The sequence below is a fragment of the Canis aureus genome, chromosome 8 (assembly GCF_053574225.1).
Source record: "Canis aureus isolate CA01 chromosome 8, VMU_Caureus_v.1.0, whole genome shotgun sequence".
NCBI classification, from domain to species: domain Eukaryota; kingdom Metazoa; phylum Chordata; class Mammalia; order Carnivora; family Canidae; genus Canis; species Canis aureus.
In genome coordinates, this window is record NC_135618.1 from 34,787,574 (window position 1) to 34,814,931 (window position 27,358).

Here is a 27,358-nt window from a genome sequence, read left to right on the forward strand (position 1 = left end):
TCAGTGAACACCTGGATCATGTGATGCTTTAGGGATTATATATAGGACATAACGTCCTAGATAGCATCCTTTTAAAAACCCTCATTTCATGGGGGCTTTTTCTTAGAAGCATATTCAATGAGCAAAGACAGCACACGAACCATAATAATGTAAAAATAAGTGTTTATTTTGTGTATACGGTTCTTAGACCCTGTAAACATTCCACATTATCTATTCCATTTAAGAACTGCTTTTAAAAAGCTGTCTAACCCATTGTGATTTTCCAAAAAGCCTGCTGCTAAAATCCTTGATTTTAATAATAAATATGGGCTGGACAATAAACAATTCTATTCAAGTTATGAACTGGCCTTGATCTGCTCAGTCTGCTTTAGTGTCTTCCCTAAATTGCTGTCAACAGCAGCAGTGTGTTGCCCTGCTAGCTCTCAAAGTGGACTGCATCCCCAACGGTTATCTGTAATAAAAGAAGACAAAGAGGAGATTTTACTTAATTTTTTACAGATTCATTCTCGGATAAAAAGCAGTCGAGTTCAAACAGCATTAACTCCACTCTCACAGCTCCAGGCTGTCACCTGAGACAGTCACTGCTCTTCAGAATCCAGTCAGCTCAGAGGACAGCTACCACCCTGGGCACATATTTACCCATCAGGTTGGTGTGAGTCGGTCTGGCCCTCAGGGAGGACTTAATAAGCACGGCTATTCATAAATCCACTCCCAACTGCAGGCAGCCTTGCAGTAGTTCATTTGTTACATATCTACTGTGATGTAAACTTTTATATAAGATCCTATTGCATTTGCTGGAAAAAACTACCTTTCTGACGAGTTACTAAAGTGTTTGCAGTATTAAACTAGAAAATAATATGAACGTGAAGTTTTACATCCTCTTGCTGGGGTGATTTTTTAAAATCTTCATTGACAATGGCATCTTTTTAAACTTCACCAGGGATGTACAGAGACTCTGCTGTTCAGCAAAAATAATGTACTCGACCAATGTGTAAAGTATGCATTTGGCAGGGAAGGAGTAAAGCTATTCTTAGTCTGGCTACGGAAAACCAAGATTACCTACTTATTAACCAGCTGTGGTAACTAAATTCTGGTAATCTTCAGTTCTGTCTTAGCTGAGGGAAAAGAAAGAAAGGGGGCTTAAGGAAGCAGGCCCAGTCGCCACTGGAAGACTTGAGCGATGGAGGCAGATTCGGAAGGCCGAGGCCACGATGATGGGGGCGGACTCCAAGACTGCATCAAGACGCTGAAGCGTACCAAGACGGTGAAGCTGACTAGTGGCCTTCCCCACCACTTTTGGAAACAGCGAATCCAATGCACAAAAAATCATTAACTGAAGTAGGTATTATAGGACTTTCACTAGGAAATACCCACGTTGGCTAGTTGGTTCCTATATATGCCTGTGAACCATAAAACTCAGTTTTCAATGTCCCCTGATCCAAACTATCCTCTTTAATTATTTGAAACTAGTGAGATGCTTGCCATATGTTCATTTATAAGGTCCTGCTGCAAAATTAACACCTCAAACTTCACAGGAGGTATCAGTATGAAAGTGAAATTAGACAAAAGATAAAGTCAAACTGAGGTATGTATTAGGTAGTTCTGATGGTCAGTAAAAATATCGGTGTGTAAGTCAGCACCTGTGGAGTAAAAGGACATCTGGAGAAGAGCGGTAGTTGTGAAGAGTATACTTTACAAAACCCAAAGATGACCTCCAAGCTGCGGTCGAAGTCTGTGTTCCTCTAGGCATGTGGGCCGCCATCCGGATCCTTTCCACAGCTGGCTGGGCTGCACGCGCTGCCTGCCTCTGGGCTGCTTCTGGCATCAGTCCTGAGCTGGGCCTCTTTCTCTGCCGGAGAACCTTCCACCTTCTCTGAGGCGTCTGCGCCAGAGCCCCGCCTCACACACTGGCTGCTTTCAGTACTGCTTTCTGAGGGTGTGCTTTCTGCCTGGATTCCCTCCATTCCTTTGGGCTTTGTATCCAAAACAGGTAATTTATGCTGCAGAGAATTACATTTTAGTTGTTTAACATAATATGAAGATTCAATAATCAAATCAAATGCATTTAACAAGTTCCTATGCAAATCTGTACCAAACTCTCAAATCCCAGCTCCGGTGTGGTGCTATAATTATGTAAATGTTATTAAGCCTCACAGAGCTGTGTGCGGAGGAGTGGGGCACCTAGGATATGCCAGGTGGTCTGGTCACCCAGCTTGAGGAAGGCCAAGAGGACTGGTGACCAGGACTGCTAACTCCTCTTGCCTGGTGAGAATAATTCATTCGACAAAATTTACTGAGTCTGTATTAAGTCCCAGGTACTGGGGATACAGCAGGAACAAAACCGACAAAAATCCTTGCCCTCACTCGAACTTCCAGTTAGCTTGGGGAGCCAAGCAACAAATTAACAAAATACCAAGCTGGGGTTGGACTGCTGCTTAAATTAGGGTAGAAAGGTGGTACCGCAGTAAAGGCCTGAAGAAACGCACCACACGAATACACAGGGCACAGCAAGTAAAAAGGTTCTAAGTTCACAGAACAGCAAGGAGGCCCTTGCGGCTAAAGGAGAGTGAGCGTAGGAGGAGAAGAGCCACGTGCTAACGGAGGGCCACTGTGGGACATTCCAGGCCCCAGGCCACTGAGATCACGAGCTTTCCCTTCAAGTGCGCCGGGAAATCCCTGGAGGATCCGTGATGAGCGGTGCATTACCGTTAACCAGTAAAGCTGAAAGGAACACCTGAAAATTTTCTAGATGTATATGGGTATGTTTATTCTTATAAGAAACTCCATGGGAAGGATTCTGATTTTCTAGATTCTACTGTGCTCATAACTATTTCTCAAAGGTTTACAGGTGCAACTTAAACTTTGCAAATGACAATGTAAATTTCTCTCTCAAACAGAAATGTAAATGTCTCTTTAAATGGCCAATCCTGCAGGTAGAAAGTAAGGGTCTAAGGGCGCCTGGGTGACTCAGTTGGTTAAGCGTCTGCCTTGGGCTCCTGTCACGATCCTGGAGTGGTGGGGGATCAAGACCCACATTGGGCTCCTGCTCAGCAGGGAGTCTGCTTCTCCCTCTCCCTCTGCTCCTCCCCCTGCTCATGCTCTCGCGTGCTCTCTCTCATTCACTCTCTCAAAATCTAAAAAAAAATAAAAAATAAAAAAGCGTCTAGCCAATGATACCAAAGATTTGGGAAAGCGGGGTATTATGACCCCTCCTGACCCCTCTTCCATCCAGCTGAGCCTTTAGGGCTCTCCTGCAGGTTCCTCGGGGTTCCAGGCCTTCAGTGAGGACTTTTCTCTGAGCTCTTCAAAGGCAAAAATTTCAGTCACACTTGGTTTCCTATAAAATTTCTATGAATTACCACCTGTTCTGTTAAATAGTATATAACATAAAAATTAAATCTCGTTTTATTTCTTCTGAGAGGGCTGAAATTTGACCAGAAAAGAGAAAGTAAACAATTATATATTGACATAATTAACCATGGAAAGTAAAAGAAGAAATGCCTAGCCAGACGCTCTCAGGAAGCACTTAGCCTAGCATGAAGGGACAGCAAAATAAACAGTTGCTGACTTACACCGGGTACCATCTTGGGATGCTCCCTCGCCTCTGCGTATGGTACATCACATGGCCGGAGCACTTCGGGGCTCTTGTTGCCAGTCTTAGGTCTCAAGTCAACATCATTCTCTCTCAAAACATCTCTTCTACCCTCATATGTTCTGTCATAAGGGCCTTGCTCAATGGGGCTGATCTGGCCTCTATAATAGAAATCTGCATCACCTGCTCCACCATGGGGTCTATAATCAACTTCGTTCAGCCGTCCTCTATCACCTGGCCCAAGTGCCCGGGGTGGTTCTCTCTCAGGACCACCTAAATGTCTCAGCATATTAACTGATCTTCCAGCACCATAGCAGAAACTCTAGAAGGAAAAGAAATACATAGTCCTGAGTATTTAAATGGCTGACTCACAATGAAATCATCCAAGGTGCTAACAAAATTACCTAACTTGACTTATGGCATTTGGACACACAAACCTGTTTCACTATTGATTCATTAGAGACCTCTTTTTAGATTAAGTGTTAAGTAGACATTTCAATCAGCTGAACATTTTGACTGAATTGTAACAAGGGCAGTTTGGCTAAAACCTAGAAACTCGAATTAGAAGGTACTAATTGTGAACTGCTCATCAGCTATTTTCACACCCACCTGAGGTAAATGCTAAACATTAGAGTTGCACATTGATTCCATAAACATTCTCATGTGGGTAACTTTTCTACAAATAAATACAAACTTGACTCTAGTGACAGCTAAGTTCAATGGCCTTTGAGTCCCGTTTCATGAGAAAAATAGGCAGCAGTTCTCAAAGCGTGGTCTAGGGGTCCTTGGGGGTGATCCCAGAGACCATTTCAGGAACTCTGTGAGGTCAAACTTTTCATATTTCAAAGACCTTAGTCTTTTTTTACTCTTCCCCTCTGAGCCGTTTGGGGAGGTCTCCTGGGGCTAGAATGACTTCCACACTCTGACGGCTCATGGATGGTGTCCTTGTGTACTTAATATGGTAAGTATCAAAAATAAAACCCCCATAACAAGAGCTCTTTTTGTCTTCAGCTTTTTTGTTTTTGTGGTCTGCAGTAATTAAGAATGCAAAAGAGGGGGGATCCCTGGGTGGCTCAGCGGTTTAGTGCCTGCCTTCAGCCCAGGGCGGGATCCTGGAGACCCGGGATCGAGTCCCACGTCGGGCTCCCTGCATGGAGCCTGCTTCTCCCTCTGCCTGTGTCTCTGCCCCTCCCTCTCTGTCTCATAAAGAAATAAAATCTTTAAAAAAAATGCAAAAGGGTCCTAAAAACAAGTTTGAAAATCACTGTGCTGAAGAAACCATTTGAAGACAATAGTAGTAAAAGTCCTTTTCTTAGGCACATGAAGCAATAAGAGATGATGGGTTTTTGTTTATAATTTCAGTTTCAGAGACAACCATCATCCCCCACTGAGGATGGTTTGACCTAGAACTGTTCGGCTTCATAGTGCTCAGGAAAGTGGCAGTGCATTCAGAAGAAACTACTTCAAATTTAGGATTTGGATCTTTTCCTGGACTAACAACCTCGGGTACGATCCCCTCTGGTGATGCTGGGCAGGGGCAGCCCCCAGTTGGCCATGCGGACACGAGGGTGGAGCACCCCTACCTTCAAAACCACTCCGTACCCACACAACCATTCTGCTGCTCCCTTTCAGTACAACGTTCAATGAACTGTGAGATGTCTGGCCCTTGTTATAAACAGGCTTTGTGTTAGATGATTCTGCCCAAGTGCAGGCTAACAAGTGTTCTGTGCATGTTTAAGGCGGACTGGGCCAGGCTGCGATTCCTGAAAGCTACGTGCAGCAAGTCTATTTTTGACTTATGATATTTTCAACTTACAGTGGGTTTATCAGGATGCAATCCCATCCGAAGTCCAGGAAAATCTGCACTACTATACAATTAATGTCACCTAACAAAACCATACCCCTAAACCGGAGTCCTGTAATCACAAGCCAAAACACAAAACCAAAACAGGAATAATTTCAAAGTGAATAAGATGTAGTAAATTTTGTATCCTCAGGGAACACAATTCTTTTTAATAATTTAAACTGGAAGGTACTAATTGTCTGATAATTGCTCTTATGTTGGGTCTATTCATACCCATCAGAGAAAGTAAACACTGAAAATATTTAAAGTCATAAACCTTAAATAGGTTCATTTCTTTACAAATACAAACCTGGCCTTTCCCAGGCACATCTGGGTTTTTACATTTCATTTTATGTGACAATTGCTCTCTTAAGGTAGAGGCCAAAACTCAACAATAAAAAAGCCAAAGAGACCACAGAAGAATGATGAATAATGTTTCTTCTTAATAAATTTCTGTTCCTGGATCCCCCCCACTGCTTCTCAGTAACCTACCTTCTTCCACATCCTGACCGGATTCCATGGGAACGCCAATGCTCTTCCCTTCTTGGTGAGGCAAAAACTCAGTCTGAGATAAGTAGGCCCCCTTTCTCAAAGAGGACTAAACAACTGCCTTCATGTATATTAATTCACCAAGTTAAAGAACAAATTTAAAAAGATGTTATTATTCTAAGTCACTGCCATGACATCTACAGTCAAATGAGAATCATGTCCTCACTTAAAGGAATATATATATGTAAGTATAAATAAATCTGTAGGGATCCCTGGGTGGCGCAGCGGTTTAGCGCCTGCCTTTGGCCCAGGGCGCGATCCTGGAGACCCGGGATCGGATCCCACATCGGGCTCCTGGTGCATGGAGCCTGCTTCTCCCTCTGCCTGTGTCTCTGCCTCTGCCTCTCTCTCTCTCTCTCTCTCTCTCTCTCTCTGTGTGACTATCATAAATAAATAAAAATTAAAAAAAAAAATCTGTATCACTTAAAAATCATCTTTTCATACCAATAAGCATAATTTAGCCTGATTTACAACAGCAGAAAAGTCTAAGTTCTATAATTGCATTTTTTCTACAAGTCCTGTTGACAGTCAACAGTGCTCTATACTAACCAGGACAGCTAACGCCATGATGATGAGCACTGGAATGTGAAGGAATACTGGGAGCTCCTTCATGAACTCTCTAATAAATTCACCAGCTCCTTTCCCGATGTGTTTCAATGGCTCCGTGACAAAGTTGGTGAATGTAACTGCCAGTGCCTAAAACAAAAGATCACAGCAACTTAATTTTTCCCTCAAAGGATGGAGCACACAGAATGAGCCAAAATTCACCATGCACTGGGATCAAAATTATGTTCATAAATTAAAATGCTTTTAATGTGAAAATCACTGTGCAACAGAAGTATATTTTCTACAAGAGTTTTTTATTAGCAAAATGATTGTAAAAAACACTAACAACTTTTAATAGATAGAAGAGATTTTTCACAGACTTTGTAGAAGCAACTTTTACAAAATGTATTCTATTACCTTTGTTGGTGGGACCAACCAAATAGGGTTGACTAGTAAGAGCTCATAATATTTTTGGCATGGGTCATCCTTATAGGTCCATGAACTTCTAAACAATTCTATTTAAAGAAACAGACAAAACACTGAGTCATTAAAAAAAAAGTCACATTTCATTCCCAAATAAGACAATTTTGGTTTTGTCCCTGTCCCTGCCACCAACCAAATTTAAATGCTGTACAAATAGCTTCCCTGTAACACTGATTTAAAAATTTTTCACCTTGTGTCCAAAATATTTTAAAAATTTCTTCAAATTAGACAAGTCTTATGTGGCTAAAACATTTTATTTTATGAAAATTTCTAAAAGGTAAATATTTAAAAACTGTTCCTTATCACCTACAAATGAAGCCAAGTAAAACCACAGAAATCTGAGCGAGATTGCTGAATTACACGAAAGTCAATATTCTGGCTGTGATTGCTATAGTCAGGTAAGACACTTCTACTGGGGAAAATGGGGAAGGGTACACCCATCTGTTTTACTTCTTACAAATACCTGTGCATCTAGGATCATCTCAATAAAATTTCAATTTAAAAAGTCAGTTCTTATTTTGCAAAATAAAGAACATTCCCAATTTTTCTTTTTTTTTTTTTTTTTTTTGTTTTTTAGTATTATTTATTCATGAGAGAGAGAGAGAAAGAGAGAGAGAGGCAGAGATACAGGCAGAAGGAGAAGCAGGCTCCATGCAGGGAGCCTCATGCGGGACTCGATCCCGGGTCTCCAAGATCACGCCCTGGGCTGAAGGCAGCGCTAAACTGCTGAGCCACCCAGGCTGCCCCTATTCCCAATTTTTCTAAATCAGGCTTATGTACATTACATACTAGCCTGAGCTAGAGGAGGCAGTCAGTTTTCCCCTGTAGCCAGGAAGCAAGACTGGGTTGGGTTAGTTCCCATAATTTTTAAAGAAACATTACTTTGGATACCCTGTTTTGTACAATCTGCGGAGATTCTATCTGTGTCAGTTATGGACTTGGGTTTATAAAGTGCCTCTGAGCACTAAACCATTCCTGTTGCTAAATATACAGAACCAAAGGCAGTCAACAGTAGTGAGAATGTTATACAGTCTGTGAGGGAAAAAAAAGTTAAAGAACTTTCCTCTTAAAAAAAAAAAATGTACAGGGCAGCCCCGGTGGCACAGTGGTTTAGCACCGCCTGCAGCCCAGGGCGTGATCCTGGAGACCCTGGATCGAGTCCCACATCGGGCTCTCTGGATGGTGCCTGCTTCTCCTTCTGCCTGTGTGTCTGTCTGTCTCTCTCTCTCTCTTTCTGTGACCCTATGAATAAATAAAATCTTTAAAAAAAAATGTACAGTAAAGCTACACCATAAGATTTCATAAGTCAGTATAAGGATATTAAGCATAAAATGGTTATTAATTCATATGAACTCTGACTCACTTCTTTAGTAACATTGTGGACACTCTTCCTAACACTAGACAGACAAGATGAGCATCACCTCCATCACAGTCTATGGAGAAGACCGGTAATACGAGAGCTGGTAAAGACACGGTTCCTGCTCCCTCCCTGTGATATTACATGAGCACAGGAGTCATGGACTGAACCCTGACCCTTCTTGCATGTTCTTCTGATACTGAAGACTTAGTCAGGAAAAGCGTCCTTCTGGTATTTTATCATTTCTCTGTATTTACGAATATACAGTCTCTCCTTCTTGGAAATTCTATTCAAAATGAGGCCTGATGAACCAACACCTTACCCCAGAGGCTTCCAATCCAGTCCATCTTCTCGGCACACACATTGTTTAATGGCTCCATCTTGGCAACCTCAGCCTGATGCTGTGCGAACGCGAGCTGACCAACACCAAAAGGGAGCTATGAGCGGCTGTGAACATGAAGGTTATGTCTACATATCCAAAAACCTGACTTCAAAGTATGTCTTCTTCACCAGATAACAGATTGCTGATGGTTTTTTAATAGAAAAAAAAATACATTTTTAAAATAGCTCTTCTCTGCTCATGGCAAAGCACAGTATTAATGCAACGAGTAAGGATAAGGAACTATATCTTTGTAGGTAATTTTGATGAGAAAGGTAAATCTTTGACTAGAAAAGATTGTTTTAAAAAATTAGTTCAGATATAATTTATACCACATCCAAAAATATAATTATATATATTAAATGACTACTCATTTTCTTTTATAATTCACGATAAAATGGTGTTTTACTCTGGTTTCAGCACAAATGGCCTATATAATGTGTTGGGTTTTTTTTTTTTTTAATATATACAAACCCTGGGAGAAATCGCCAAAATAGCAATATTCAACCAAACTTTTTTCCTTTAATTTGTAAGTAATTAGTTCTAGAAGCTATAGAACTTAGAGCAAAAGGTTAAGGATGTATTACAATGATTTAATCCGATAAACTCATTGAAAATATTTTGCTACTTGACTCACCCTGCTAGAAAGATCTAAAATTGTCCTTCAATGCTATTTTGACAGGAACAGTAGGTGCTTCATTTGACTTTCTATATTCAGCATGATCCCAATTTTGAAAGGATTAAAATTTAGAAAAAATACTGGAAAGAAATATCTCAATATATTGACAGCAATTATCTCTAGGTGACAAAATTATAGGTAATTGTTTTTAAAAATCAAATTTCACCTTATGACCTTCTATCTTTTCTAAATAATCTTATTATTAACATATCATTTTCATATTCAGAAAATAATCTTTTAAAAAATAATATATTTTTTTAATAATATTTTGATATCTTTTCTGGCAAAGAATGAAAGCATATACCCTCAACTACCTACATAAAAATTTTTAAAATGTATCTACCAGGGCACCAGGGCAGCTCAGTCAGTAAAGCATCTGCCTTCGGCTCAGGTCACAATCTCAGGGTTCCGAGACTGAGTCCCATGTCAGGCTCCCTGCTCAGTGAGGAATCTGCTTCTCCCTCTGCCCCTCCCCCACTTGTTCTCTCTCATTCTCTCTCTCAAATAAAATCTTAAAAAATAAAAAAAAATGTATCTACTTAGCTCTATTTTGATTTAGCTGGCCCAGATACCACCCATCAGAAATTGGGTTATGAAAATTAGGCCTGCACCAAACTGGTCAGGGACCAAAACACCAGGTACAGGTGAGCGGCTGCCAGTGTCCTCCCCTCTCCCTGGCATCTCCAGTCACTGCCTTCAGCCCCAATCAGAGCCAAGTCTTCTGTTATGAAGTAACATTAAAACATCTGAAAACCTTCTACCTACTTAATACCTTATATAAATACATCCAATTCCATCCCAAACTGAAGAGGAAACTGATGAATAAAACACGCCTCAACTGGGTGTACCAATGCACATACGTCCACAGCTCAGTAGCTACTAATCCCACGATGCAGAGCAGACACAGAAGCACCTGGAAAACAGGAAGAAGTGGAGAGCAGAGTTACTGCCAAGCCATCCTCCCCACCACAAAATGATTAATTGTCAGCAAAAACAAAAGAACTGGCCTCAGATATGCAACATCACCTCTGCCATTCTGCTGCATGGTCAATTCAGCAGGAGTGTCTTCGTACAAGTTCTTAACGTACTTATGGTTGAGTTTTTAAAGCATTTCTAAAAATGAGCTGTAACTTATGCCCCCCTTGTCCCTTCTTACCATTAGCACATTATATGGATCCACTCCAAAAGAATCTTCAAATCGCCACTTCCAGGTTTCAAAATCATGAAATTTAAAATTAATTAAAATATCACTTAGCGCATCATCCAAGGCTCCTGGTTTCCAATCCTCTCCACTGAGAAACTTCTGTATTTCTAACAAGGTTTGTCTTTTTAGAATAATCTCAGCATCATAATGCATATCATCTTTGTTTTCTTCAGGCTGAATTAAATTTGCCAAAAAAAAAAATAGAAAAGAGAAATATTTCAAGAGAAAAGCCAATTTGGAAGTAAATATATATGTGGTTCACATTTCATATGTATAAAATAAAAGTAATACTATCCACCTATTTGTCTCACATAAAAACCAGAGATCATACATGTGAAAAACATTAATTATAAACAATACGCACATGATATACAATTCTATAAAGTAGCCCTTGCCACAGTAAAAAGCTTTGGTGGGGGTAGGGGAAGAACTACTTAAAACACATTGTTCTTTTTCTCAGCATAGAATGATCTTACATCAGTGTGAATGAGAACATGTGCAAGTAGTAGAAAACAAAGGCCAGCATGGAATTTCCTTGCCAAGTTATGAATGCATTAAATTTCCAACTGTTTAGTAAAGTTCAAATAGCAAATTTAAAGCACCTCTCCCCATTTGAAATAAATAATGAAAATATCCACTACACTGATTAGTATCACACCAATACTCACGAGTCCGAGCTTTCTGGCTTCAATCAAAATCTTATTTAAGTATCTCCTAAAAACAGGATTGCTTTGACTTTCATAGTCTTCCTTCTTTCTCTTTTCACACTCATCAATCTGTAATCACAAAATAAATCCAACATTAGATAGCATCAAAGTTTCATGTAAGGGTCAAGTTTCTAGCCTAGTGGCCCCATCAAGATCAAGGTAAGGAGCCTGCAATTATCAGCTATATGAAAACGTAGAACTCCCTACTTTCTGTGGACTCTCTTTTGCAAAGGGCAGGTAGGCAACAAATGAGGAATACAAGTCCAGCACTTAGCCCTGACTGGCAGTGTTTCTGCTGACTATCAGCAATTCTTTTAAGACTGACTGACTTGAGACAGAGAGAGAGGGAGAGTGTATGAGCAGGAGGGGCAAAGGGAGAGCAAGGGAGAATCTCAAGCACAGTCTGCTCTCAGTGTGGAGCCAGATGGGGGGCTCCATCTCACCACGCTGAGATCACTACCTGAGCTGAAACCAAGAGTTGAATGCTTAGCTGATTGAGCCACCCAGGGGCCCCTTTATGGGAATGTTGTCTGTGGGGTGTTTTGTTTTTAAGATTTATTTCTTTATTTTCAAGGTGGGCAGAGGGAGAGGAAGAGTCCCAAGCAGACTCCATACTGAGCATGGAGCCCACGGCAGAGCTCAATCTCATGACCCTGAGATCACGACCTGAGCCAAAACCAAATATTGGACTCAATCAACTGTGCCACCCAGGTGCCCTGAGAATGTTTTGTTTTTTTTTTAAAGAATTTATTTATTCATTCATGAGAGGTGCAAAGAGAGAGAGAGAGGCAGAGACACAGGCAGAGGGAGAAGCAGGCTCCATGCAGGGAGCCCGATGCGGGACTCAATCCTGGGACTCCAGGATCACACCCCGGGGCATTTCCCAGTATACAACCAAACAAGCTCATGATACTACAAAACGTAGTTAAACTGAGGCAAATTTTATCCAAGCGTCTCGTGGCAAGCACCTGGGTGAGACCATTTACACCCAGTAAGAACCACAGCAGCGCTTGCAGATCTGGAATTTAGATCTCAGTATCTCTGTTCACAAGCTCCCCAAGCCTCTCAAGCTGGAAACCTCCCTCCTTCACTCCACCCCTTTCCCTCCTCCCTCAGCTCCCCAAACTTGCCTATTCCACCTTGAGAAACCTAACACTTTCCTCCTCGACACCCATCACTGTGACACCCATCACTGTGTCGGCTGGAGCATTCAGCATTGCTAGACCTCTGCCACCCGTCTCCTTCTGAGGCCCCCTCCACTGGGCCACCAGCTGAGTCTCCACAGCCAACATCCATTCAAACCCCTTAATAATTTTGATTTATTTCCTTTCTTATAAACTCTATTTCAGCCATACATATAAAAGGATTGAATAAATGAAGGAATAGCTACCACACACTAAATTATAATAATCCCTTCTATTTATAAGAGTATTCTTATGTTCATCAGGTGGTCACAGGCCCATTTCTTCATGGGTACCTTTGTCATGAGTCCATCATAACCTAGCACTGTGACAGCTGATAGAGAATCAATGAATTAAACATATTTCTTGTTCCAAGAAATGCTCAGTCTGGTAAAGAAATAATTACAACATAGCAAGATAAATGTTATAACAGGAAAATAAAAGTACTATTAAAAAAAAAAAAGGGGGGGGGGATCCCTGGGTGGCGCAGCGGTTTGGCGCCTGCCTTTGGCCCGGGGCACGATCCTGGAGACCCGGGATCGAGTCCCACGTCGGGCTCCCAGTGCATGGAGCCTGCTTCTCCCTCTGCCTGTGTCTCTGCCTCTCTCTCTCTCTCTCTGTGTGACTATCATAAATTAAAAAAAAAAAAAAAAAAAAAAAAAAAAAAAAAGGCCAGAGCAATGAAAGAGAAAACGAGGCTAGAGTAACTAAAGAAAAAATTATATACAAATTGTACAATACACAGAAACATATATAATGTTAGCAAAGACGGGAAACAGCAATTTAACATACTATAAGTAATATAAAATTCAGGAATTAAAAATATTCTAACCTTATGAGTTAAAGAATCAAGTTTGCTATAACATTCCGACAATTCGTCAGCATGTGACAAGTCAGGACTGAATTCCTTTTTCTCTGCTATACCATATTTTACCTAAAGCAAAACAGAGATTTTATTTTATTGTTCAGTTGTGAAAATAACCTAAAGAACACTAAAATGTGACTTCATCATTTTATGACTGTTATATTTTTCATCTGTGTTGAACAACCAAAAAAGAGTCTCACGTTTACATACTAGCCAAGAACTAAAATCAAGTAAGTTTGTGGCTCAATGGGCTTTACGTTCATATTTAAGACAGAAATAAACAGGTGGAGTTGAAATCTTCTCAGACTAAGAATCAGGGAGATATTCTACATGGTTGCAGTCATTGATACATGACTCTTGATCCTGGAAACTGTGAGAAACAGTAACAGAAGGAGACTATTTCCATTACAGACCAATAAGGTCTTACCCACTTGCACATGCACTTTTTAATACCTGAGATTTTCTCATTGTTCCTGAAGCAGCATCATAGTTAAGCATGTCTGTGGGGTCAATCCAGTCATCATCATGAGCATAACCAGTTATCAGCCACAGACATTCACAAAGCAGCAGAGAATACAGCATCCTGCATGAAGGCTAAAAAATTTGTAATAGACATAATGAAATATAATTATTTATAGAAAAATGGTTTTGTAATAAATACTATCTATTTCCCTCTAACACTAAGATAATGTTTTCTTTCTGAATAATAACTGAAATAAAAATACTCAGTAAAATGGTATTCACATATTCTTGCTGAGGCAAAAAGAAAATAGGAACTTTTTGTATGATTCAGGATTCCAATCCTAGATTTATACCCAAGGAATGAACACACATACCCACACAAAAGCTTGTACACAAATGTTTCCAGCCACATTATTCACAAGAGCGGAAAAAGTAGAAACAATTCAAATGTCTATGGATAACTAAATGTGGTGTGCCCATACAATGGGAGATTATTAGGCCATAACAAGGAATGAAGTACTGACACATGCTACAACATGGATGAACCTCGAGAGCACTGTGCTGTATGAAAGATGCCAGGCGCCAAAGACCAGATAGTAAATTATCCCATTTATATGAAATGTCCAGAACAGGCAAATCTAGAGATGGACAGTAGATTAGTAGGTGCTCAGGGCTAGGGACAGAACAAAGAGTTGGTAGTTAAATGGTACAGGGCTTCTTTTTGAGGTGATGAAAAAGGATCTAAAACTGACTATGGTGATGGCTGCACATGTCTGTGAATATACAAAAAGCACTGAATTGTGCTCTCTGAATGAGGGAATAGTATATGAGACACTTCTCAGTAAAACTGCTTTAGAAAAGAAGAGGTATTTAACCACTCCCTCCCTCAAAATTCTTTTTTTAACACATGGACAATAGAAAGGTATGAAGATTCAAACAAGGTGACTGAACTCCCAAACCATTCAGAGAAAATAATCTGCTTCATCTAAGGCTCTGCAGAAACACTGTCAAATCATTTGAATACTCAATACCGCCTCTATTCGATACTTCCCAATACAGTCTCCACTAAACACATGTGGCTATTTTAAATAAAATTAAAAATTCAGTTCCTCATTCATGCTAGCTGCATTTCAAGTGCTCCCACATGGGTCTAGTGGCTGCCACACTAGACAGGGCAGACATAGAACATTTCCATCATTGCAGAAAGTTCTTTTGGACAGCCTGTTCCATATTTACGATGAGTAAAAATCAAATAAGGGATTTCCCAGATGAGAAAGTCCTGAGATTTTAGTCTTTTTATTTGTAAAAATAAAAGCAACTCCAGGCTATATTAAACACTCCTCCTTTGTGCTCCTAGCATGGTCTTTATTCTTCTAGCACAACACACAATCAAATTAGCCATGCACTGGTCAGTCTCTTCTGTTGGCACAGTGGCTGGGGATTTTGGCTGTGCATTAGAATCACCTGGCAAGCTTCTAACCACCCCCCCACCAATCTCCTGGCCACATCCCAGATCAATCAAATCAGAATCTCTAAGGATGGGACCCAGGCCGTTGGCTTTTTAAAGCATCTCAGATGATTCCAACTGGCAGTGAGGTTAGAAAACCACTGTGCTATGATGTGAACTTTTCCAGGAGAAAGTACTATCTTATTCCAATCGGAATTCACCTTCCTGAGGACTCTCCATCTTGCCCCCTCCACTTTTCCAAGCCCAACACCTGGCCCAGTGGGTGGCGCATGAGAGACATTCAATACATGTCAAGCAGCAAATGCATATGGTCAAAGCTATACAGGGATTCAAAGGATGAAGCAACCACATCTGACTGGGAGAAACTGGCACAAGAATGGGCATCGGCAAGAGACAGGGAAGTGTGCCTAAGAGGGCAAGGTGAGGGTGGCTGAGGAGTCCATGAACCTTCAAAACTGTAAATTCGAGGATGGACATGGTGGGGCTGGGAGAAAGCTGTATGACAGGTCGGCTGTGGGACAATGCCGATGGCCAACCTCAACTGCTAACAGTAGCTGTGAATGGCGAGGGAGTCACATTTGGGGAAATCACAGTACTAAGTGTACAGAATGTACTGGATTCAGAGAGTCCTACAAGGAGGCTGAAATAGCAAAAGGATGCTGAATCACATTCTAAAGTTCAGTTCTATAAGCCTCAGCTGCTGAATGTACGTAAGGAAAGAAAACAGCAAGCATGGCCAAGATTTCAAGGCTGACCAACAACAAAAAGGTGGTATTATTAACGTCAAAAGAAATTCAGAATGAGAACATGGTTTTGGAGAAAAGTTCAGCATTCGTTTGTTCAACATTTATTAAATACCTACTGAATATTGGGCACTGTCTTATATGATGGGGACACCAGGAAATTAGCCTGGCCAGGTTTTGTTAAGAAGCCACATGGAGGGGAGGGTACACAGAAACAGGGGACAAGAGGGGACAATAAGTTGACAAAACAATTTGAGACAGTGAAATGTCCTGCGGAAAAAAAATGAAGGACAATGGCACAGATGGATTAAGCAATGTAGGGAAGGTCTCTGAGGAGATTAAAGATAACCAAGAACTCTGTCAAGTCCCCATTGAGAGACAGAGTTTATTTTCCCTCCTCCTGACTTTGGACTGTGACCACCGTTGGCTACGGAAAGAGGAAAAACTGAAATAAAAGCATTTATTTAGGGTTTAGAATTGCAATTTGGGGAGCAACCCAAATTGTGGCCCACTGCAGGGGAAAAGTTAGGGGTTTTATAAGAAAAAGTATAAGATAAGCTTACATCAGCGGTTTACCAAGAATTATAAATGGGAGATCTTACAATTTTACAATTCATTGTTTTCTAGGTATGTTAGTTGCTAGTAAAATCCCTTTTGCAGAGGGTCCAACTTTTGTTAAAAATACAGATAACAGCAGTCAGGTACTCAGTCATATGCCTTCGCCCAGTTCAAGAGTAGAATGCAATTCCTGTTTCAAAAGCAGGATGAAGTTTCCATCACAATCTTCTATGAGCAAAGGTTTTTATAAAGCTTCACAATATTTAGCCAAAATATTGTGGAGAAGTGATGCTGCGTTGGTTCTGGGCCTGGTTTGGCCTATGGTGGTTCAGCTGTTTCTACTTTATCACTTTGGAATGCCTACTACTGTACCTCTGCTGCTATGCTGTGAGGCCTAGCCACATGGACAGGCCATGTGTAGGGTCGCAAAGCTCCCAGCTGGCAAACATCATCAATGGCCAGCCATGTGAATGAGTCATCCTCATGGTCCCAGTCCGAGTCATCCTCATGGTCCCAGTCCAATCTCACGGTAACCCAGCCAAAATCATGTGAAATAAAAGAACTGGGCAGCCCCGGTGGCCCAGAGGTTTAGCGCCGCCTTCGCCCAGGGTGTGATCTTGGAGATCTGGGATCGAGTCCCGCATCAGGTTCCCTGCGTGGAGCCTGCTTCTCCCTCTGCCTGTTTCTCTGCCTCTCACTCTCTCTGTGTCTCTCGTGAGTAAATAAATAAAATCTTAAAAATAAATAAATAAATAAATAAATAAACAAACGAACTATGCAGATGAGTCCAGTTAAGGCCCATAATCCCACAGAATCATGAGAAATAAAATGGCTGTTCAAAGCCTCTAAACTTTGAGGTGGTTTGTCACACAGCAGTACATAACCACAACATTTGGGACGCCTGGATGGCTCGGTGGTTGAGCATCTATCTGCCTTCGGCTCAGGTCCTAATCCTGGGATCAGGGATCGAGCCCCGCATTGGATTCCTTGAAGGGAGCCTGCTTCTCCCTCTGCCTATGTCTTGGCCTCTCTCTCTGTGTCTGGGTCTCTCACAAATGAATAAAATAAGATCTTTTTTTTTAATATTTTATTTATTTATTCATGAGAGACACAGAGAGAGAGAGAGAGAAAGAGAGAGAGAGGGAGGCAGAGGGAGAAGCAGGCTCCATGCAAGGAGCCCGACGTGGGACTCGATCCCGGGTCTCCAAATTCACATCCTGGACTGAAGGCGGCGCTAAACCACTGAGACACCGGGGCTGCCCTAAACTAAGATCTTAAAAAAAAAAAAAAAAAAAAAAGATAACCATAATATTTAAGCAGAAAAAAAATGATAAGAAGCTAACCTTAGGAAGACTTGGGAAAAGAACATCCAGAGAGTAGATCTAGCAACCATAAAGACCAGAGGGTGGAGAAAATTTGAAGCACTCAAAGACTAGCAGGAAGGCTGAAACGCCACAGTACCCCATGATCCCCAGAGCGCTACTACCCCCAGTAGCAGGCTACTGGCCAAAATGAGGTAACAGGGATCAGGTGTACTTTCCTGCCTGAACAACCAAAACCACTGCACAAAATCTATGAAGCAAGTTTTCAAGACACTGGACACCAAGCAAGTATAACAGTCTTTGGAAAATGGGAACCAAACGCAGACAACCCTTCCACTGCCCCAGGTTACTGCCTTCCTAACAGTTTCCAGGCCATGCGCACAGGAAGGGGGAACTCAGACGGAGCCCAGAAAGCCCCTGTGGAAATAGAGCTGAGAATCTTGGGGACCGAGACAAGAGAAAGTTGCAAAGACAGAGCTCCAGAGATCTGCACAGGGCCCCTGCAATATAATAAAGGACATCTGGTCTTTGACCTCAGTTCCTCCAAAGACCCAAGAAATTTCCTGAGTGACAGCAGTGTCTTTTGTGATGAGGTGCTACTGATGTGACTCTGCTGGGCCCCAAGGTAGCTTCAGGGTGGGGGATGGTCATCAGAAAGACCAGGCACATGATTAGAGGGTTGGAACTTTCAACCATCCAACCTCAGGGAAGGAAGGAAAATGGTGTCGTTCAATCACATGGCCAATGATTTAACCAGTCATGCCCACATACTGAAACCACAATAAAAACTCTGCACACTGAGACTCAGAGGAGCTGGTTGGTGACACACAGATGTGCCAGGAAAGTGACATGCCTGGATTTCACAGAGAGGACACAAAGGTGGTCCCCAAGGTGTGTGTCTGTCATGGAGACAGCCTTGAACAGGACTGTGACCTTAACTTGTGAGGGTGTGCACTACTCTGGGTATATTGTGTCTGAACTGAACTGCAGGACATCCAGTCTGTGTCAGAGAACTGGTATGGGAACAGACCCCCCTTGGCACTTGATGAGATGAGCACTGGGTGTTATACTATAAGTTAGCAAATCAAACTCCAATAAAAAAAATATACCAAAAAAAAAAAAAAAAAAGGAACCAGACTCCCTTGAGTCTTCAGCAAGGCTCTGATCAATGCATACATAGCAGGAAACACCTCAGGCCTGAAAAAGAACCACAGAAAGGATTCAATACAAAAATAAACACGTGTGAAAAACAATAAGTTAGGACACAAACTTGCAATAAATAAAACCAAAAATTAGTTCTTTGAAAGAACTTAAAAAATGTGATAAACCTATAGTAAGATTAAGAAGAAAAAGAGAAGGCCACCAAAATCAGTATCAGGAGTGAAACAGGATAAACTTATTCATGACTAAAACAATTAGCAAACCAAGAATAAAAGAAAACTTTGCCAGAAAGTGTACTACAGGCAAACCCTGCACGTGATGGTAAGTACTAAAATCCTTCCCTCTGAGATCAAGAATGAAATGATTAAAAAAAGCTCTGGAGGGTTTCTGGGATATTGACAGTAATCACAAAGGTATATGTTTTTTAATAATTTGCAAGGATGAACATTTATATTTTACACAGTTTTCTGTATTTCATATTTTACAAAAGGCTTTTTTTTAAATGGGAAAGACTAGGGGTGCCTGGGTGGCTCAGTCGTTTAAGCGCCTGGCTCCAGCTCAGGCCATGATCTCCAGGTCCTGGGATGGAGCCCCACAGCAGGCTCCCTGCCAAGCCTGCTTCTCCCTCTCCCCCTGCTTGTCCTGTGTGTGTGTGTGTCAAATAAATAAAATGGGAAAGATTATTGAGACATTGTATGGTCTGAACCATATTCCTCCAAAATTCTTATGTTGAAGTCCTAAACCCCAGGTCCCCAGAATATGACTATACTTGGAGATGGTATCTCCATAAAGAGGTAACTAAGTTAAAATGACGTCATCAGCATGGGCCCTAATCCAATATGACTGGTGTCCTTATAAGAAGAAATCTGGACACAGGGGGAAGATGAGGTGAAGACACAGGAAGAAGGTAACCATCTACAAGCTGAAAGAAGGAAATCAATCTGGGTGCCACTGTGATCTTGGATTTCCAGCCTCCAGTATTGCAAGAAAATAAGTTATTTAAGGTACTAGTCTGTGGAATTTGTCATGGCAGCCACAGCAAACTAATAGAGATTTCTTCCAATGTAAAAAGACTAAGAAAGTCTCCAGCCCATGGACTCTTGACATATTACAGAAGTTTAACCTCAAAGGAAAAAGGCCTGAATAAAAGAAACAATGTTGAGCAAAGGAACTGGTCAAGCATACTGATAAATGAAGCCAACTACTAATAGTAAAATCAAACAAAAACCCACAACTTTTTATGTTTAAAAATGAAAAACCAAAATACCAAGTAATAATAACAGTGGGAAAGGATCTCCATTGCACTCTAGAAACAGAAATACTGGATGCCTGTACACTTTATGGAGGGCGGGGGGAAGAGTTAAACTAAGGAATAAAGCCTTCAGAAGATCCAAACACAAGAGAAGGGAGTTAAGACTAATAAAGCAGTAGAGCACAAGCTGAAAAATGCAATTTGCAGAAACCAATAGGGCCTTACAGTGAAAGGGGCATTAGTCAACTGTATTAAATACTTCAGGGAAGCTGAGAAAACTAAAATCCGGGGGCGGGGAAGCCACTGGATTGCTTAATTAGTTGGTTATCTGTGAAATGACTTCCACAGGTTGCCAAGGAGAAACGTACTTCTAAGTAGTGAAGGACTGAGGTGACAAAGGGAGTCTCTGAACTGAGCAGAAGCTCCGAGAAGATGGCAGCTTGCTTACGGAAAAGGCTTTTCAAAGGCAACAAGGTTTCACCGTCCTTCATTAACAGAAACGAACAAAGAGGGACAGAAAGAAAGGTACTAAAGCAAAAACAGAAGCCGACAGAGCTCACATCCGTGTAATGATCAAGAAGACGGTGGAATGGTTCCCTGGGAAGCCAGGAGTGTGTCGCTGTGTCAGGAAGCTGGAATGCGGGAATGAACACCCGGCAAGACAGCTCTACCGGGAACTCTACACCAAGGGAGATTCATCCAAAACCTGTCAAGAAGCTGAGTTTTGACTGTGACCCGCAAAAGTCATGTAACTGGGCCATGCTACTTTCTCCAATGACCTTCAGCAGATGCAGAGCTTTACCCAGGACCAGGAACTGAAGAAACCCAGAAAGTCAAGGAGGTGAGGTGAAAGAGCGGCGCCAGCTGCAAGCCCTCCTGCGAGGCCCGAGGTCACTGACCGAAGGCCGGAGCTCCGGGAGAAATCCCACAGTCGATCTCACACTTCCTCCCAGCAAAACTGCGTCTAAACCTGCTGGGGATCTTGTGAAAGACCGCTTCCGACGGAGCCCGTCTGATGTGGGCCTGAGATTCTGCACTTCTAACAGCTCCTGGTGACGGCAGATCTCAGTCCAAGAAGCAAAGTGTTCAGGAAAAACGACCATCGTGTGTTGGTTCAGGTTAACGGAGGCACCTGATTCTACTGCTCGGCAGTTAATACTAAGCTCTCTCCTCCGGTTCTTCCTTTTCTAAAATCGCCTTTCTCATCTGCTTCAAGCTTTCACATTAATTTCAAAATTATAATATCTACAATAGCAGTGTTTGAGGACTATGTGCCAAACACTGTCACAGACATTCATTGGATTCTCGCAGAAACTCACGTTAGTGTGGCTATCTTCGTCTGACAGATCAGGAAAACAAACTGGGTGGAGAGCCAGCAAAGGACTGAGATCTCCCAGCAAAGTCCCTGCGAAGAGGAAATGGGCACAGCAAAAAAATATCTGATGCACTACAACTGCCTGAGAAAGACGAACTGCCGAGTCAGATCTGTGTTCCCCGGGACGCTGCGCGGGCAGGTCGGGCGCCCGCGGGCAGGAGGGCTCGCGCGCGGGGGCCGCTCCCCCCGGGCCAGCTTCCCTGGCCGCCGCCACCGAGGGAGAACGCGCGGCTCTTCACGCCCACTCGCCGTCCAGCTTTTTACATTCAAGTCCGACTTGGAGTCTTGAAAAATGAACTGCGGCCAAGTCTGAACTACGCCGCTGACGCTGTCTGCTCAAGTTCTGGGAGCAGCTTTCAGGGGTAACTAACGGCCACAACATCGGCGTCCGCCTGTGTCGGGGTCTCGCTCCGCGCCGGCCTGTCCCGCTCCCCAGGCCGCTCTCGGAACGGGGTGACGCGACAGCAGCGGCGCTGCGACCCCGGGTGAGGCGGCGGGTCGCCCCAGGCCCCGGCCCCCGCGGCCTCCCCGCCCGCCCGCGGCGCCGACACCGGCCGCGCCGACTCACCGCCGCACCGCCCGCCTTTCCGCGTCGCGGGAAGAAAGACGCTCCCCCGGCCGGTCGGCTGGGAAAGATGGCGAGCCGCTGTGGAGCCGCCGAGCGCTTCGGCGGGCGCGGGGCGTCGCGCGCGTGCTCATCGACTCGCTCGGCCGGCGGCTGTGCGTCCTGCCCGGCGCGCGGCGGGGCGGGGCGGGGCGCCGAGGGACGGGGCGGGGCGGGGCGCCGAGGGGCGGGGCGGGGCGGGGCGCCGAGGGGCGGGGCAGGGCGGCGGGCGGCGGCCGGGTTGTCCCGCTGGGAGCTGCTGAGCCGCCCGCCGGCAAGCCTTACGAGGAGGCCGAATGTTCACGAGCGCGAAGCACGTTTTCTTAGTGTTGATTTGTTTTGTGATCCGAATGTGTGACCTGTGCAGTCATTACTTAAGCAGGGTATAGTGAGGGACTCCGGTGGTCTTATATGGTGGGGGGGGGGACTACACATTGTGCTGTAGTCTGGAAATAATAAATTTTGTTTTGTTTTTGGCCTTGCAATTTCAGGAAACTCTCCAAGGAGGAACTGCTGAGTCATACACACCAGGAGGAAATGAGAAGCGTGCGCAAGAGTGGCGACAAATGTAGAAGTCTGTCAGAATTCGGTGTATACTGTCGTGCGCTGGCGTGTACATGTGGCTCGTTACGGTCTTTAAGTCAAAATACAGAGGACGTGAAGTTCACCGTCGTACCCGTGTGCAGGCAGCCAGTTCGGGGTCGTCCAGGGCATGCGTTTGGCCCCAGCCGTCCCCGCAGCTCCTTCCCCCGGCGACACTGAGCCACCAGCCCGTTTAAACGCCTGTTCAGCACCCGCCTCCCCTCTTCCCTGGTTGTTTCGTGTCTCACAAATTCGACAAAACTAGGAACCTAAGGAGAGACTCATAAGGTACTTGTCTTTTGTGGCTGGCTGATTTTACTTAGCATGACGTTGGTACTGCGGCTCGCCCATACTGTGGCATAGAAATTCCCTTTTTATAGGCTAAATAACATTTCAGGGCAGCCCGGAGGGGGGCGGGGCTCACTGGTTTAACCCCGCCTGCAGCCCAGGGCCTGATCCTGGGGCCTCTGGATCGAGTCCCGCGTCCGGCTCCCTGCGTGGGGCCTGCTTCTCCCTCTGCCTATGTCTCTGTCTCTCTCTCTCTCTCTCTCTCTCTCTCTCTCTCTCTCTGTCTCTCTAATAAATAAATAAAATCTTTAAAATCAATCTTCATTGTACTGCGTACCGCGGTTTATCCATTGATGTGTTGGCGGACTTCTTGGCTGCTGGCACCTTGTGGCTCTTGTGAGTGATGCTGCCCTGAACCTGAATGTGCGGATCTCTTCAATCCCTGCGTGCAGGTTTTTGGGGTATATATCCAGAAGTGGGATTGATAGGTCATATGGTACTTCTGTTTTTAATTTTTTTAAAACCACTATGCTGTGTCTACAGTGGCTGAAACTTTTGTTATAGGATTGGCAACCTTTATTGAAGCCATAGCATGTACAGGATTCTCAAATGGAAACAATATAAAACCTGCCATAAAAGTTAGTAAAAGATGCAAGGTAGACCACCTTTTAATACTGTTACAATGGCAATAACAGCTTTACAAGTATTTGTAGGATTTCTATAGCATCTTTTTTATCCTGTAGCATTTTTATGAACTATTATTCCATAAGAACCATCAAATCATCACATCATTTAAATTGAGACAGTACAATGTGGTTTATTAATATTTCAAACGCTATAAGTGCCTCATAAAATGTTGTTACAAATACTTAAATGTTCTATTCTCAGTGATCATTCCCTTTGTTCTTATATAAATGTAGCTCCTGGGTTTTTAAAAACTAGAATCAGACATGTTTCTTCATTATCTGTTTAATTTTCATTCATAAATGTGTCGTGAACATAAATATGGGTCTCATAAAAACAAAACATCATCCACAGGCCTGTTTTCCGGTCCCGTGACTTCCCACAACCCTATTTGGCCTCTCGAACAGTATTTATCTGTGGAAAAACAGATATTTCTGGGGAGTTTCTAAAATATCTTTTTTAGCCTATGCTAACCAGGGGATATTTCAAGGATATCATAGAAATAGCTGCTTCCTGTCAGGCTAGAAGTTCAGTGAGGACCTAAAACTCCTTGGTTCCCATCCATAAGGCTCTGCCATCCTTCCTGGAACTGCAGTGGAGGTCATCAGCATCAAAGCGAATCCTGCACCTTCAGTCACATGCACCCTAATGACAGTCCCCCTTCCACGTCAGTGATGGCGATCCTGGCTGAAGCTATAGGAGGGTCCACTGCTACATACATAGATCTGATTGACTGGGGACGCCCAGAAACACTTTGCAATTTTGCAAAGATCTAAGAGAGTTGCCAAATAAAATACAGAATGCCTAGTTAAATAAATTTTGATTTCAGATAAATACTGAATATTTTTTTAGCATGACTATGTCCCATGCAATATTTGGGAGATACTTTGGGACAGACTAAAAGAAACCATTCATTGTTTGATGGGACATAGCTATACTTAAAACTTATTTGTTGTTTACCTGGAATACAAATTTGATTGAGTGTCATGTACTTATAATTGCTAAACCTGGCAACCCTGGACTGGCCGGGAAGAACAAAAATCCAAAGAGGAGTGTATTATTGCTGTTATTGAATCCACAGGCTGTTGAGGACAGGGAATTAGGCCTCACGGTGAATCAGCTATGGACTTCAGAGAATCCTTTGGGGCACTGTGGAAAATACAGGGTTCATGTGAAGTCCTCATGAAATATATTTAGCTGCATGAAAAAAATATTTATTTTGAGAGCGAGCAAATGAGTGTGGAGAGGGGCAGAGAGAGAGAATCTTTTAAGCAGACTCCCCACTGAGCATGGAGTCTGATGCGGAACTGAACCCCACAGTCCATGAGATCATGACCTGAGCCGAAACCAAGAGTTGGACACTTAACCAACTGAGTCACCCCCGTGACCCACTAGTTTATTAATGTCCTAGCTGCACCTATTGAGTACAAATTAGCTACCTAGTTAAATTTGAACAACCTCTCCAACCTAAGTTGGGTAATTCCAGGATAGACACCACTTTGGGGATTGCATTTTCCCATCTATTCTCTTTTTGATCATGCAAACTAAAAAAAAATCCAAATACTCACTTAATACCACAGTATAAATGGGCTCCAAACATACTTTAATTCTTCAAATGGAATTATATATTAGAGGCAGCCGCGATGGCCCAGTGGTTTGGCGCTGCCTTCAGCCTGGGGTGTGATCCTGGATACCCGGGATCGAGTCCCACATCGGGCTCCCTGCGTGGAGCCTGCTTCTCCCTCTGCCTGTGTCTCTGCCTCTCTCTTTCTCTGTGTGTGTGTGTGTGTGTGTGTGTGTGTGTGTCTGTCATGAAGAAATACATAAAATCTTTAAAAAAAAAAAAAAGGAATTATATATTAGGATAATTATTTATAAAGGCCTACTACATTAAAAAAAAAGTTGGGGTGATTTTATCTATCTTACAGACCATCACATGCAGTCAGGATAGGGTAGGTGTCAGTTTTGTTCAACAAATCTGCTTGTAGAAAGTGGCAGGGTTTGAGTTGGGCTTCTGGGGTGAGCATACTGAAATTTCTCCTCCAGGCCCAGGTCATTACTGGAGTCAGCCTAGCTCCTGTTTCCAAATTTTCTTTCTCGGAAAGTGAGGTTCCACCTGTGCTCCTCTCTATAGTGACTTTTCTACATAGTTTCTGCAGATCTATCTGGCTTTTTACCAGGAGTAATTAAGACATTTGTAAGTTGAGTTGGTAACACTTTGGAATTGGGTTTTAGGATAACACACTGCAGGTCAGAGACAGTTAATGAGTGGATGCTATGCTTTTGGTGATGGTACAAATTTCTTCAAAACCGTGTGTTCTGGGACCCCTGGGTGGCTCAGCGGTTGAGCGTCTGCCTTTGGCTCAGGGTGTGATCCTGGAGTCCCGGGATCGAGTCCCACATCAGGCTCCCTGCATGGAGCCTGCTTCTCCCTCTCTCTGTGTTTCTGCCTCTGTCTCTCATGAATAAATAAAATCTTAAAAAAAAAAAAAAAAAAAACCCGTGTATTCTTTTAGTTAGATCTTTAACTTGTCTGCATGGGTCCGTCTTTTTTTAATGATCCAGGCTGAAATGCTTTAGTACAATCAGGATTTCTGGGCAGCGAAGATGCTATAGGTGATGGAGGTACAGGCAGAGAGGGGGCGGGGGGGAGTGGAGGCAGTAATGGCTGAGGAGGAAGGTGAGTTGCTGGCTGTGGCAGGATGGGAGATGGTTTAGAACATAGGCAGGCACATTTGGAAGTTTCCCACTTATGTGACACATTTGGCCACAACTTGGACAGCATGAGTTTTCTGTGATGGTTTTCAATGCCTCCTGGAGTTTGCATAATTCACTTTCCAAAATGCAAAACTGTTTTAGACTGTGAAGTTCTTGGCGGCAATAATGGGGTGGAAAGGTGAGGTCTTTCAATATGCCTAAACTCTGGCCGTGCAGTTCTGGCATCAGCTGTATATAGATCACACTTTATTTGTCTTAAGTTTTTTTGTATCTTTGATAGTGGGAAATTTGAAGTTCTGGTTTGATCTTAGCCAGCTTCTGCTAAGGAGTGTTATCTGTTGAAGGAATAGCCACTATTTTTAGTGAGGGTGATGGAGGGGGAGGGGTAACTAGCTTGAAGTGAGAGGCTTATTTTTTTTTAATAATCTTTTCACTTTGGCTTTCAGCTTTTTTCTTGTTTGAACTTGGGCATTATCGAAGTCTAAGAGCCTGGGGATTAGATGGAGTTAGGGTAGCGGCCTCTTTCTTGCCATAGTGGCTACGCCCTTTTATATTGCCACCAATAATACACAAGAGTTTCAATTTCTCCACATCCTTGCCAATACGTATTATCTTGTGTCTTTGATAACGGCCACCCTAGTGGTTGTGAGGTGGTATCTCACTGTGGTTTTTATTTTCATTTCCCTAATGATTAGTAGTGTTAAGCATCTTTTCATGTGCTTATTGGTCATTTGTCTATCTTCTTTGAAGAATTTT

At 42.9% G+C, this 27,358-nt stretch overlaps 2 protein-coding genes, 2 long non-coding RNA genes and 1 pseudogene across 16 annotated transcripts in view; 2 read left to right on the forward strand and 3 right to left on the reverse strand.

Moving 5' to 3' along the window:
- GPSM2 (G protein signaling modulator 2) overlaps nt 1-12,283 on the forward strand; it is a 61,520-nt gene extending 49,237 nt beyond the window's left edge. For 3 of the 7 annotated variants that reach the window (XM_077905720.1, XM_077905717.1, XM_077905718.1), the window contains 2 exons: nt 499-646; nt 11,914-12,283. In XM_077905720.1, coding sequence (XP_077761846.1) covers nt 499-646; nt 11,914-12,268 — 503 coding nt within the window. In that variant the 3' untranslated portion in view covers nt 12,269-12,283. Of the gene's footprint in view, nt 1-498; nt 789-4,954; nt 6,645-11,913 lie in introns of those variants that run through there. The other 4 variants (XR_013384666.1, XM_077905721.1, XM_077905722.1 and 1 more) reach the window with 2 other exon arrangements.
- Nucleotides 206-22,453, reverse strand: CLCC1 (chloride channel CLIC like 1). 7 transcript variants are annotated; one of them, XR_013384667.1, is made up of 12 exons: nt 21,251-21,632; nt 13,839-13,979; nt 13,353-13,454; nt 11,301-11,408; nt 10,585-10,806; nt 10,201-10,341; nt 8,693-8,786; nt 6,948-7,045; nt 6,534-6,680; nt 3,573-3,914; nt 1,641-2,000; nt 206-451 (listed from the first exon to the last, which is right to left on the reverse strand). XR_013384667.1 is itself a non-coding variant. In XM_077905727.1 (12 exons), exons 3-12 carry the CDS (start codon nt 13,965-13,967, stop codon nt 1,743-1,745), a joined length of 1,641 nt encoding a protein of 546 aa, XP_077761853.1. In that variant the 5' UTR covers nt 13,968-13,979; nt 21,671-21,756; nt 22,295-22,434; the 3' UTR covers nt 206-1,742. The 7 variants fall into 7 exon arrangements, 6 of the variants coding, with proteins under 6 accessions (XP_077761853.1, XP_077761852.1, XP_077761857.1 ...); XM_077905727.1 differs by lacking the exon at nt 21,251-21,632 and adding exons at nt 21,671-21,756; nt 22,295-22,434 and having other exon boundaries at nt 206-2,000; XM_077905726.1 differs by having other exon boundaries at nt 1,713-2,000.
- LOC144318612 (uncharacterized) lies at nt 16,505-21,124 on the reverse strand. The gene is made up of 2 exons (XR_013384669.1): nt 20,912-21,124; nt 16,505-17,349 (listed from the first exon to the last, which is right to left on the reverse strand). It is a non-coding gene; the product is annotated as an uncharacterized LOC144318612 (long non-coding RNA).
- Nucleotides 22,454-22,520: 67 nt separating the features above from the next.
- LOC144318611 (uncharacterized) lies at nt 22,521-23,520 on the forward strand. Its single transcript, XR_013384668.1, has 2 exons — nt 22,521-22,713; nt 22,822-23,520. It is a non-coding gene; the product is annotated as an uncharacterized LOC144318611 (long non-coding RNA).
- Nucleotides 23,521-26,408: 2,888 nt separating this feature from the next.
- LOC144319169 (proline-rich protein 11 pseudogene) lies at nt 26,409-27,074 on the reverse strand (annotated as a pseudogene).
- Between the last annotated feature and the right edge of the window lie 284 nt (nt 27,075-27,358).

What these genes read in the sequence shown, in the direction of transcription:
- CLCC1 (XM_077905726.1), bottom strand. Translation starts at nt 21,454, where the DNA reads ATGGTCGTTTTTCCTGAACACTTTGCTTCTTGGACTGAGATCTGCCGT. An exon ending in TCCCGGAGCTCCGGCCTTCG is followed by an intron (nt 13,980 to 21,250) that starts GTCAGTGACCTC and finishes CAAATTTTTTAG; the next exon opens with CCTTCATGCAGGATGCTGTA. An exon ending in ATCCCAAGATGGTACCCGGT is followed by an intron (nt 2,001 to 3,572) that starts GTAAGTCAGCAA and finishes AATTCTCTGCAG; the next exon opens with CATAAATTACCTGTTTTGGA.